The sequence below is a fragment of the Schistocerca americana genome, chromosome 3 (genome assembly GCF_021461395.2).
Source record: "Schistocerca americana isolate TAMUIC-IGC-003095 chromosome 3, iqSchAmer2.1, whole genome shotgun sequence".
Classification (NCBI taxonomy): Eukaryota; Metazoa; Arthropoda; class Insecta; order Orthoptera; family Acrididae; genus Schistocerca; species Schistocerca americana.
Window position 1 is genome coordinate 742,282,565 of NC_060121.1, and position 13,188 is coordinate 742,295,752.

General features: G+C 41.2%; 1 protein-coding gene across 1 annotated transcript in view; it reads left to right on the forward strand.

Annotated features, from left to right (window-relative positions):
• LOC124607130 overlaps positions 1-12,379 on the forward strand; it is a 151,786-nt gene extending 139,407 nt beyond the window's left edge. The window contains exon 4 of the mRNA XM_047139336.1: positions 10,976-12,379. Within this exon, the coding sequence (XP_046995292.1) occupies positions 10,976-11,321 (346 nt within the window). The 3' untranslated portion in view covers positions 11,322-12,379. The remainder of the gene's footprint in view (positions 1-10,975) is intronic.
• The last annotated feature ends 809 nt before the right edge of the window (positions 12,380-13,188 follow it).

A 13,188-nucleotide genomic window follows, 5' to 3' on the forward strand; every position in this document is an offset into this window, starting at 1 on the left:
ATGTTTAGTTCCTCTTGACTATGCATTTCTGACGGTAATGGGAAAATTCGTTCTCTGTCACATGCGAATTCACGTGGATACAGGTTGCCGCCCGGGGTGACCGAGCGGTTCTAGGCACTACAGTCTGGAACCGCGCGACCGCAGCTGTCGCAGGTTCGAATCCTGCCTCGGGCATGGATGTGTGTGATGTCCTTAGGTTAGTTAAGTTTAAGTAGTTCTAAGTTCTAGGGGACCGATGACCTCTGAAATTAAGTCCGGTAGTGCTCAAAGCCATTTGAACCATTTTCAAGAGGTTACAGGTTACAGCATTTGAGTTCAAAGGACTCTTTAGCTGCCACACAATGTCAACCGGAAGATGAGCAAGCCCTCTAGTGAAGTTTATCTGCGAGTTCCTGGGAATGTTCTCGCACTAGAAGCTGCTTGGAGAAAGTATTCACCTAGCGTCCTCCTCTTGTAACTCTTTCCCATGCGAACTGCAGAGGCACCGATTACTTCGTTACTTGCGTATTAAAATGAGATATTGCGAAGTCACTGTGGACGATGACCAGTTTGGCGTTAGTAAAAGTCTTGGAACACATGAGGAACTGACAGCCAGGGTTTAATTAATCTCTCAGCTGGTGATGCGATTAGACGGGGGGTGACGGGGCGGGGGGTTGGGGGGGAGGGGCTGGTCTTTCCCATGCGAACTGCAGAGGCACCGATTACTTCGTTACTTGCGTATTAAAATGAGATATTGCGAAGTCACTGTGGACGATGACCAGTTTGGCGTTAGTAAAAGTCTTGGAACACATGAGGAACTGACAGCCAGGGTTTAATTAATCTCTCAGCTGGTGATGCGATTAGACGGGGGGTGACGGGGCGGGGGGTTGGGGGGGAGGGGGGGGAGCTGTGACAAGAATTGGCACATGTAGCACAGGTTATTGAGGACACTTGTTGCAGCAGGTACGAAATAGAGGTGAGCACAGCACACATTGTAAAGGTAGCATCGCAAACCCAATTGATAAACTGATGACCAAAGGATAATAAAGACAAGTTCTTTTAAATGAGTATTGCACGTTTTTATAGTGATTTCTGAGATTTTTCAGACGTGGTTGATACTAGGTATTTTTTTGGGAATTCCACCCAGATGACACGTCTTCATGAAAAAATTGTATATTTTTACAGAAGACCAACTCGATATGTTCTGTGCAACTAGTCTAATTTTATATCATATGTTTCAGTTCTGAACAATTGCTTTTTTGAATCATCGGTCTTCGGACTGGTTTGATGAGGCCCGCCACGAATTTCTCTTCGGTGGTAAACTTTTCATTTCAGAATAGCACTGACAGCTAATTATTTGCTGTATGTAATCCAGTCTCTGTCTTCCTCTACAGTTTTTACCCTCTACAGCTCCCTCTAGTACCATGGAAGTCATTTCCCGGTGTCTTAAAAGGTGTTCAATCATCCTGTCCCTCCTTCTTGTCAGTGTGTTACACATATTCTTTTCCTCTCCGATTCTGCGCAGAACCTTCTCATTCCTTACCTTATCAGTCCACCTAATTTTCAACATTCGTCTGTATCACCACATCTCAAATGTTTCGATTCTCTTCTGTTCCGGTTTTCCCACAGTCCATGTTTCACTGCCATACAATGCTGTGCTCCAAACGAACATTCTTAGAAATTTCTTCCTCATATTAAGGTCACTGTTTGATACTAGTAGACTTCTCTTGGCCAAGAATTCCCTCTTTGGCAGTGCTAGTCTACTTTTTATGTCCTTCTTTCTCCCTCCGTCATAGGTTACTTTGATATCTAGGTAGTAGAATTCCTTAACTTCATCTGCTTCATGACCATCAAACCTGATGTTAAGTTTCTCGCTGTTCTCAATTCTTATACTCCTCATTACTTTCGTCTTTCGTCTGTCCACTCTCAATCCATTTTCTGTACTCATTGGACTGTCCATTCCAGCCCACAGATACCATAGTTCTTCTTCACTTTCACTGATGATAGCATTGTATTCAGTGAATCGTGTACCTGATATCCTTCCCCCTTGAATTTTAATTCCACTGTTGAGCCTTTCTTTCATTTTCGTCATTGTTTCTTCGATCTATAGACCGAACAGTAGGGGCGAGAGACTAAACCCCTGTCTTACACCCTTTTTAACGCGAACACGTTATTCCTGAGCTTCCAGTTTTACAAATCAATTCTTGGAAATAAAAAGCATACTAAAAGCCCATTGACCTCTGCAACATAAGTACTGCAGGCATATGAGAATTTTCGACATTCTTCTTTTTCCGTAGTGTCGTATCATCAGCAGGCTGAGATGAGGCTTTCAGGTTCAAAGTGAAGCTCCCACACTACTTTACACTGTGTTTTGAAATGAATTTCCCCAACAGGTCAAAACAACACCCTGTGACCTTTGTCTTTTGCATGCCTCTGACCGTGGGACGGAAAATACCGCTTGAATCGTCTCAGAAATAATCCTTTAATGTGAAAAAAGTAGACTGACCCGAAGTTAAGTCAACCATTGAAGCAGTACGGAATAGCTCAGGAGGTTGAATGCCGCTGTACAGTTTGGGTCTGCCAAGAATGTACAGATAACTGTCAGTGTTACTTCTGTAACTCACAGTAGAATGAATCTGGAACTTCTTCGGTTGTTTTAAACTCTTTGAGACGGCAACCAGACACAAATTTATTTTAAGTTCCTTTATTCAAAGGTACATTTACCGGTTTCGAATCATTACAATTCATCGTCAGAGGGCTTTCACGCTTTCATTGCTGTCTCATCACCTTCAACATTGGTTTTCAAATAACAGCCACGGTCTCCAACCATGTCATCATATGATAAAATTGTTTAAAACTCGTTTAGGAACCATGTACACTTGTCACGAAAAACTATTCTATGCTCCTAGTGATATTCAGTCACACTGCTGTGGCTCTCAGTTTCTCTAGCAAAACTTTTCGGTAGCATACACCATACCCCCCCCCCCCCCCCCACCATGAACAATGGACCTTGCCGTTGGTGGGGAGGCTTGCGTGCCTCAGCGATACAGATAGCCGTACCGTAGGTGCAACCACAACGGAGGGGTATCTGTTGAGAGGCCAGACAAACATGTGGTTCCTGAAGAGGGGCACCAGCCTTTTCAGTAGTTGCAGGGGCAACAGTCTGGATGATTGACTGATCTGGCCTTGTAACATTAACCAAAACGGCCTTGCTGTGCTGGTACTGCGAACGGCTGAAAGCAAGGGGAAACTACAGCCGTAATTTTTCCCGAGGGCATGCAGCTTTACTGTATGATTAAATGATGATGGCGTCCTCTTGGGTAAAATATTCCGGAGGTAAAATAGTCCCCCATTCGGATCTCCGGGCGGGAACTACTCAAGAGGACGTCGTTATCAGGAGAAAGAAAACTGGCGTTCTACGGATCGGAGCGTGGAATGTCAGATCCCTTAATCGGGCAGGTAGGTTAGAAAATTTAAAAAGGGAAATGGATAGGTTTAAGTTAGATATAGTGGGAATTAGTGAAGTTCGGTGGCAGAAGGAACAAGACTTTTGGTCAGGTGATTACAGGGTTATAAATACAAAATCAAATAAGGGTAATGCAGGAGTAGGTTTAATAATGAATAAAAAAATATGAGTGTGGGTTAGCTACAACAAACAGCATAGTGAACGCATTATTGTGGCCAAGATAGACACAAAGCCCATGCCTACTACAGTAGTACAAGTTTATATGCCAACTAGCTCTGCAGATGATGAAGAAATAGATGAAATGTATGACGAGATAAAAGAAATTATTCAGGTAGTGAAGGGAGACGAAAATTTAATAGTTATGGGTGACTGTAATTCGTCAGTAGGAAAAGGGAGAGAAGGAAACATAGTAGGTGAATATGGATTGGGGGGAAGAAATGAAAGAGGAAGCCGCCTTGTAGAATTTTGCACAGAGCATAACTTAATCATAGCTAACACTTGGTTCACGAATCATAAAAGAAGGTTGTATACCTGGAAGAATCCTGGAGATACTAAAAGGTATCAGATAGATTATATAATGGTAAGACAGAGATTTAGGAACCAGATTTTAAATTGTAAGACATTTCCAGGGGCAGATGTGGATTCTGACCACTGTCTATTGGTTATGAACTGCAGATTGAAACTGAAGAAACTGCAAAAAGGTGGGAATTTAAGGAGATGGGCCCTGGATAAACTGAAAGAACCAGAGGTTGTAGAGAGTTTCAGGGAGAGCATAAGGGAACAATTGACAGGAATTGGGGAAGGAAATACAGTAGAAGAAGAATGGGTAGCTCTGAGGGATGAAGTAGTGAAGGCAGCAGACGATCAAGTAGGTAAAAAGACGAGGGCTAATAGAAATCCTTGGGTAACAGAAGAAATATTGAATTTAATTGATGAAAGGAGAAAATATAAAAATGCAGTAAATGAAGCAGGCAAAAAGGAATACAAACGTCTCAAAAATGAGATCGACAGGAAGTGCAAAATGGCTAAGCAGGGATGGCTAGAGGACAAATGTAAGGATGTACAGGCTTCTCTCACTAGGGGTAAGATAGATACAGCCTACAGGAAAATTAAAGAGACCTTTGGAGAGAAGAGAACCACTTGTATGAATATCAAGAGCTCAGATGGCAACCTAGTTCTAAGCAAAGAAGGGAAGGCAGAAAGGTGGAAGGAGTATATAGAGGGTTTATACAAGGGCGATGTACTTGAGGACAATATTATGGAAATGGAAGAGGATGTAGATGAAGACGAAATGGGAGATAAGATACTGCGTGAAGAGTTTTACAGAGCACTGAAAGACCTGAGTCGAAACAAGGCCCCGGGAGTAGACAACATTCCATTAGAACTACTGATGGCCTTGGGAGAGACAGTCCTCACAAAAATCTACTATCTGGTGAGCAAGATGTATGAGGCAGACGAAATACCCTCAGACTTCAAGAAGAATGTAATAATTCCAATCCCAAAGAAAGCAGGTGTTGACAGATGTGAAAATTACCGAACTATCAGTTTAATAAGTCACAGCTGCAAAATACTAACGCGAATTCTTTACAGACGAATGGAAAAACTGGTAGAAGCGGACCTCGGGGAAGATCAGTTTGGATTCCGTAGAAATGTTGGAACACGTGAGGCAATACTAACCTTACGACTTATCTTAGAAGAAAGATTAAGAAAAGGCAAACCTACGTTTCTAGCATTTGTAGACTTAGAGAAAGCTTTTGACAATGTTAACTGGAATACTCTCTTTCAAATTCTGAAGGTGGCAGGGGTAAAATACAGGGAGCGAAAGGCTATTTACAATTTGTACAGAAACCAGATGGCAGTTATAAGAGTCGAGGGGCATGAAAGGGGAGCATTGGTTGGGAATGGAGTGAGACAGGGTTGTAGCCTCTCCCCGATGTTATTCAATCTGTATATTGAGCAAGCAGTAAAGGAAACAAAAGAAAAATTCGGAGTAGGTATTAAAATTCATGGAGAAGAAGTAAAAACTTTGGGGTTCGCCGATGACATTGTAATTCTGTCAGAGACAGCAAAGGACTTGGAAGAGCAGTTGAACGGAATGGACAGTGTCTTGAAAGGAGGATGTAACATGAACATCAACAAAAGCAAAACGAGGATAATGGAATGTAGTCAAATTAAATCGGGTGATGCTGCGGGAATTAGATTAGGAAATGAGACACTTAAAGTAGTAAAGGAGTTTTGCTATTTAGGGACTAAAATAACTGATGATGGTCGAAGTAGAGAGGATATAAAATGTAGACTGGCAATGGCAAGGAAATCGTTTCTGAAGAAGAGAAATTTGTTAACATCGAGTATAGATTTAAGTGTCAGGAAGTCGTTTCTGAAAGTATTTGTACGGAGTGTAGCCATGTATGGAAGTGAAACATGGACGATAACTAGTTTGGACAAGAAGAGAATAGAAGCTTTCGAAATGTGGTGCTACAGAAGAATGCTGAAGATAAGGTGGGTAGATCACGTAACTAATGAGGAGGTATTGAATAGGATTGGGGAGAAGAGAAGCTCGTGGCACAACTTGACTAGAAGAAGGGATCGGTTGGTACGACATGTTTTGAGGCATCAAGGGATCACAAATTTAGCATTGTAGGGCAGCGCGGAGGGTAAAAATCGTAGAGGGAGACCAAGAGATGAATACATTAAGCAGATTCAGAAGGATGTAGGTTGCAGTAAGTACTGGGAGATGAAGAAGCTTGCACAGGATAGAGTAGCATGGAGAGCTGCATCAAACCAGTCTCAGGACTGAAGACCACAACAACAACAACACCATACTGCGCGCATGACAGACCCAGATATGAGTAAACTGCTGTCTCAAGTCACTCACAAACTCAACATCTATAAACCCAAACTAGGGATGTATTTGGGTAAAAGACCTCCACTCAGAAGGAAAATCGAAAAGAAACAAAGATACCTCCACAGACTCCAGAAAACACAGACTAACTTAAATTACCAGTAATTAATAATTAAGCTTCCTTTTATGTGTATTTGGACAGTATTAGATGCCTCGAATACTAGATTTTATGAATCAGTAATATAAGCGGTTCCTGTCTTGTTAACTACTACCAGCATTCACAGGAGTTTAGAATAATTATTTTATACGTTGAAGTTCATCCAAATAATATAAGAAATAATTTTAAAGGATAACGCTATCCGATTAGAAAATGATAGGAGGAGCGAGCGCAACAAACCTGGGTGTGGTAGGGGGGGGTTGGGAGGGGGGTGGGGGGTGGTGAGGTGCGCGGGTGGGGGTTGAGTTGTTCATGCATATCACACGGCCTAGACAACAAGTGCTAAGTAGAACGAATAGTCGCATTTAACATGCGAAATTACAAGAGCTCATTTGAAACGAAACTAAAATGCAAGCACATTTATCGGATATTTTTTGCCAAAAGTTTCAAAGTTAGCATTAAAACGTGTTATATCACTTTACTCGCCTTTCGAAGAGCTCTCTAAAGGCGTTAACCAACATCACACAAGAGTGAAGAACTTTGCATGCAACAAAATCACGCGCCCCTCTGCCTACTGTCATACACCTAAAACCTCTTTTCGGTATCTTCAACTGTTCATGGAATGAAAGAGGTGCAAGTTTTATGTGGGTAACTCTATATAATCCTGTGGCTGAAGAGTGCCCGTTTACCCGCTGCTGGCCCGTCCCCAGTAAACAGAAAAACTGTTATGTTTGTTGGTGAACAACGCAACCAGCCACGAATGTTTTTAAAATGCTTCATTTCAGTGCCATTACCGGTTTCGAGCTTTCGTGACCATCTTCAGACGACGAACGTTTCCGGTTGCATTAATGTTTTCGTCAGAAAAATGTCTGCCGCTTCACTGTAGAAAAATATTTGTATATTTAGCACCGCTTCATATGTTACTACCTTAGCGCCCGGTGCTTCGCTCGCGTAGGCTGTACGGCCTGCTGAGATTTTTTTGTCTGTATTTAATCGAATTTTTCTGTTGGTCACAGACTACAACACCTCCTGAGATAATCACTATAATTAAGGCCATATAAGCATGGTCTTTTCAGAATGTACTTCTGACTAAAAAGCGATTCTGGTAGCTGGAGTCCAAAGTCTATGTTAATTCTATGTTAATCACGCCTTCTGTGTTCTTGTGGAGATACTTCCATAGCAACAAATATTTTTTTACATGTAACCGGGAAGTAAAATATCAGTTTTCATACAGGGTGACAGTTGCTGAATTACATTTAATAAAATGTAAATTAGTTGCAAAGTACGGCGTGCACATACACTTTATTCAATATGTAAACGTCGCTACAGATATTCGGATTTAGTTTATGACATGTTCGATGCACCTACGTAATTGGCGATAATGTGGTGCAGACGAATAGGGAACTTCTGCATGTCTGCTGACGTGTCGGGACGTCGATGCTGGCCATGACCTCCTGAATGGCTGTTTTAAGCTCAACAACGGTTTTGAGGTTATATCTATACACCGTGTCTTTACAATAGCCCCTCAACACGGAGTCCGGAGAATATGGCGGCCAGTCGAGGCCCATGACGGAAGCATTTGGGTACCCCCGAGCCAGAATGCGGTCCCAGATGTGCTTCTCCAGGACATCAAACACTCTCCTGCTTCGGTGAGGTCCATATCCGTCTTGCATGGACCACATCTTGTCGAAATCAAGGTCACTTTGCAAAATGACCATGAAATCATCTTCCAAAAACGGTAGTCATTGTGCTATCAAGAAATATCGCACTGACTATTCCGTGACTGGACGTTGCATACCACACAGTCACCCGTTGAGGGTGAAGAGACTTCTTGATCGCGTAATGCAGATTCTCAGTCCCCCAAATACGCCAATTTTGCCTACTGAAGAGCCCATCCAAATGAAAGTGGGCTTCGTCGCTAAACCAAACCATACAAATCCCATCATGCACCGCGGCCAACCATGTAGTTTGAACGTCTTAAAGCAAACCGTTCAGAAGTTATCATGATTTTATTCCATATAGTTCAATAATTGTCACCCTGTAAATCCAGCTTTAAAATTTTTTTTTTAATGTAACGAAATATTTTCTTAAAAATTTTCGTCCCCTGTTGCACTCCCTTAAGGACTGAATTTCCAGAAACACAGAACCAAACTTTTATTTTTAAGTTTCTAAGAGAGAAATCAAAATGTAGCCTGAAAAATATTTAATACTTCTTTAGTAATTACGTATTTTCAAAACAACTTTCACCCCCTGTTTTCGCTCTTAGTGGTTGAATTTCCAGAAATGCTAAAACATGTTTTTTTGTTTTTTTTTTTTTGTTTTCTGACAGAAACCAAATACTAGTTTTCGTAGTTCTAGCTTCAAAATTCCCTGAAGAGCGATATATTTTCAAAAAGCCTTTCACCCCTATTTCACCCCGTTTGGAGTGGAATTTCGGCCAATCACTTGTTAAACGATTTCTACAGTTTAAGATCACACCCTCTCCAAACTTCAAGTTTCTATCGTTAGCGGTGTCGGCTGGGCGATGATGAGTCGGTGACTCAGTGTGACGCTATTTCACCCTCATTGGGGCTGAATTTCCAAACAGTGAAACACGTATTTTTTATCTCCAACCGAGAAGCCAAACACCAATTTTCAGTGATTTAACTTTAAAAATGCTTTCGCAATGAAATATTTTCGTAAAATCTTTCACCCCCTATTTTACCCCCTTAGGGTTGGAATTTCCAAAAATCCCTTCTTAAATAACGCCTGCAGTCCAAGGTCTACTCCTTCTCCAGATCTACAGATTTCAAGTTTTATCCTTAGCGGTTTGGGCTGGGCGATAATAAGTCATTTAATCATTCAAAACATTGTCTTTTATGAAGGGAATGTTCGATACTAAAAACAAGTAATTGGACACGATAGCCACCTGAAGAGGGCCATGGTTGCCCGAAACCGATTATGGAATTGAAATGAAGCATTTTAAAAGTGTTACTGGCTGGTTGCGTTTATTCACCAACACTCCTTAACGGCCGCAAAGGCCACGAGATCTGGCATGCGTAAAACAGAGTCATTATGTTTATTATGAATGAAAACCCACACGGCACTGGTATAATATTCTACAATATTTATTAGTTATTTTACCAACCGGTTTTAGGGCGTTACGTCATCCTGAGGTAAAAAGGTAAATTGTGGTGGAGTGAAATGTTTGTAGAATCAAACGTTTACACTAGTGCATCTGCAGAGTATCACTGTTATCATAGATGAAAATTATTAATATTAGATTTATCTGCATAGGCCAGTCTGACAGGGTAAATATGCACCCACTTAGAGGAACATTATAGAAGTTGGAAACTTAGAAATGGAGACTCTCCTTTGGCAAACCACCTGAAAGAAGGCCTTCGTTACAAGGTGTAACAGGAAGTCTTACGTCGCTCCTTAAAGGGAGGAAGATCAACTACCTCGAAGTAACGGAAGTTAATAAACAACACCCATATGCAGAATGAGATTTTCACTCTGCAGCGGAGTGTGCGCTGATATGAAACTTCCTGGCAGATTAAAACTGTGTGCCGGACCGAGACTCGAACTCGGGACCTTTGCCTTTCGCGGGCAAGTGCTCTACCAACTGAGCTACCCAAGCACGACTCACGCCCCGTCCTCACAGCTTTACTTCTACCAGGACGGGCCCGCGAAAGGCAATGGTCCCGAGTTCGAGTCTCTGTCCGGCACACAGTTTTAATCTGCCAGGAAGTTTCAACATCCATATGCTCAAGCTTAGTACTGAACAACCAGACGCAGTTCCCTTAGTCACCACTTCTAACTGATGATACTACTCATAATCCCATCCAGGCCATGTTGTAAAGTACCCGTTTCATTCACAAAAAATGGTTCAAATGGCTCTGAGCACTATGGGACTCAACTGCTGAGGTCATTAGTTCCCTAGAACTTGGAACTAGTTAGACCTAACTAACCTAAGGACATCACACACATCCATGCCCGAGGCAGGATTCGAACCTGCGACCATAGCGGTCACGCGGTTCCAGACTGAAGCGCCTTTAACTGCACGGCCACACCGGCCGGCTTTTCTTTATTTCGGTTACTATAATTTCTCTTGTGCTGTTAAAAAAATCATTTTGTATGAGGTATCGAATATACTGCTTCCCCCTACTTATACCTCCCGAGGACATCACGAATGTAAAATTAGAGAGATTCGAGCGCGCACGGAGGCTTTCCGGCAGTCGTTCTTCCCGCGAACTATACGCGACTGGAACAGGAAAGGGAGGTAATAACAGTGGCACGCAAAGTGCCCTCCGCCACACACCGTTGGGTGGCTTGCGGAGTATAAATGTAGATGTAGATGAATCATAGCTGCCTCATTTACCTGCTTAATGTCACTAGTATATCTTATCTGTTTGTAATTTAGGACCTATTGAAGACGGGATTATTTTGTTCAGCCATTTCTTTGGAGCAGGTGACTAAAGTTTATTGTTCATCTCCACAAATGGAAATGTTAACATTGTTATTTCAAAACTACTCTGTTTCGTGCGTTCAGGGAACTGAACGAGTTGCGGAAGCCCTCGACGGACAATTCGGAGATCCTGCGCTTCTTCCGCTACATGAAGGCCGCCAAGGACGGGCAGGACGGGCTGCCGTGCGCCCAGCTACACCCCGGCTGCTCCGCATCGGCGTCGCGGCCGCCGCTACTGCAGACGTTCCACGACATCAACAAGCTGGTGCACGCGCGGAGGCTGGGCCGCCTGCTCACAGCAGACTCTCCTGAGACTGAGTCCCAGCCGACCGAGGTCGGAGAGTACGTCACTGCTGAGGCCACGGCTCCACTGCCCACCGTCGCAGACAACATTCCGAATCCGACAGCAGAAACAGAGCACGGTAGTTGAGTTTCTGACGCGATAACAATGGGAGTACGTTACCTCTAAGTACCCACTCCATCACTGCACACCACTGCACTACCAAATGAAGTAATCAGATACGTGTCTTTCATTCCCAATCAGGTACTTCTGTGCGACGCTTTTCGGCATTCAGTGTAGTTAATTTTTTTGTATATCTGAATATGGTCCTCAGTCTCCGCCACACAAATGTAGTCCATTTGATGGTCTAGTTTCATTTTTGTGTGCGAAATTCGTCTTCTGTTGATATATCAAAAATCTTTATTACGTTTTAACTAAGTGTCGGCAACTGCACCTTGTCTTGTCCACAGATTACACTGCCGAAACTCTTGACGTTTCATTTAAAGAAACGACTAAAAAGATACGCACTGAATACTTTTTAACTCCCACAGAGCATTTATTCATTTGATCCAAATTTACAATTTGCAGTATATGAATGTGCATACAATTCATTGTTGCTTTGCTGATAATTGCTACCATTCAACAGCTAAATTTCCCGAGACTCGTATTTATTTATATCAACTAATTACTATTGTGATTACTGGTATAGATCAAACTGAGTGTTATATGAATTATGGGATAAACAGAGCTTTGGTTCTCTTTGTGATTACCTTATTAGCATGGAAGATTTTAAGGGATATCTTGGAGGTCACAAGAGAGCAGGACATTTGCCCAATTGCGATTTATGGCTGTCAGCATTTTCTTTTTTAGTGACACAGGTTTCTGGCAAATATGGCATTTGTAAAGCATTCATAAGTAAGTTCCAAAGCACTATAAATGAAATGGAAACTAATTTTTAAATTGCAGTTAGGAAGAACAAGAGAAGTGACATGATCACTGATTCAAAGTCCAGAAAAATGTTCTTATGCAGGTCGTATTTATTACTATATGTATTTTCGTAATGATAACAGTTCAGTCCCTCAAACAAACATGAAACCATCTTTTTTTTCTTTTTTATGGAAACATGATCACTTTCATAAGGTAATTTTGAAAGCATTAGATTTGAAACTACCATATGAAATTGATGACGATGATAGTGTGTAATTATAATAAACAATACGCATAGTAATGCTGCTGTTTATTAGGGTCTCATATTTATTAATTAATTTATTTGTGACATCAACTGTCTATTTATAAATTATTTTATTATTTATTGCTGTATTTGTTATTTGTTGAATAAACACACCACCATAGTCTGTACTTCCATTTATTTCCCTTAAACATAACATCCCTAACGGAGCTCTCCCATAAATTGTTTACATTAATGTATACAATTGAGTTAAGTGTGTAGAACGATAGCACACAGAACAAAATCAGACTATTAACTGTTGACAAACTATGAAATACCATTTTAAAACAAAGCATTTGTTCGAAACCACAAAAGTACAGCAATACTGAAAACAAGTCAAAACCATTAAAGCACAGCAAAGATCACCTACTGAGCTGAAGGGAAGAAGGTGTTCTTTTTTTTTACTTATAAACATAGGTGACAACTTTTAAAGATTAGTGATGTGTATATATAACAACATTTCAATACGCTGATGCTTTCACTCTCTCCCATAACTGTTTATATATATATATATATATATATATATATATATATATATATATATATATATATATATATATATATATATATATGACGCCATACAAGTTCATCATCTACAGCCTTGTAAATGGTTACCCATTTTTCAGAATTTCTGTTGTCTGTCTGTTGGTTGATGTGTAATGCACTCTAACCTTCTTCTCTTCAACTAGTTGATGATTCTAATGATACCTAGTCTCTTAAGTGTTTTGATTGTTCGTAAAATCCTGATCCATTAATAAATTTGATAGCACTTTCGTTACCAATTTGCCA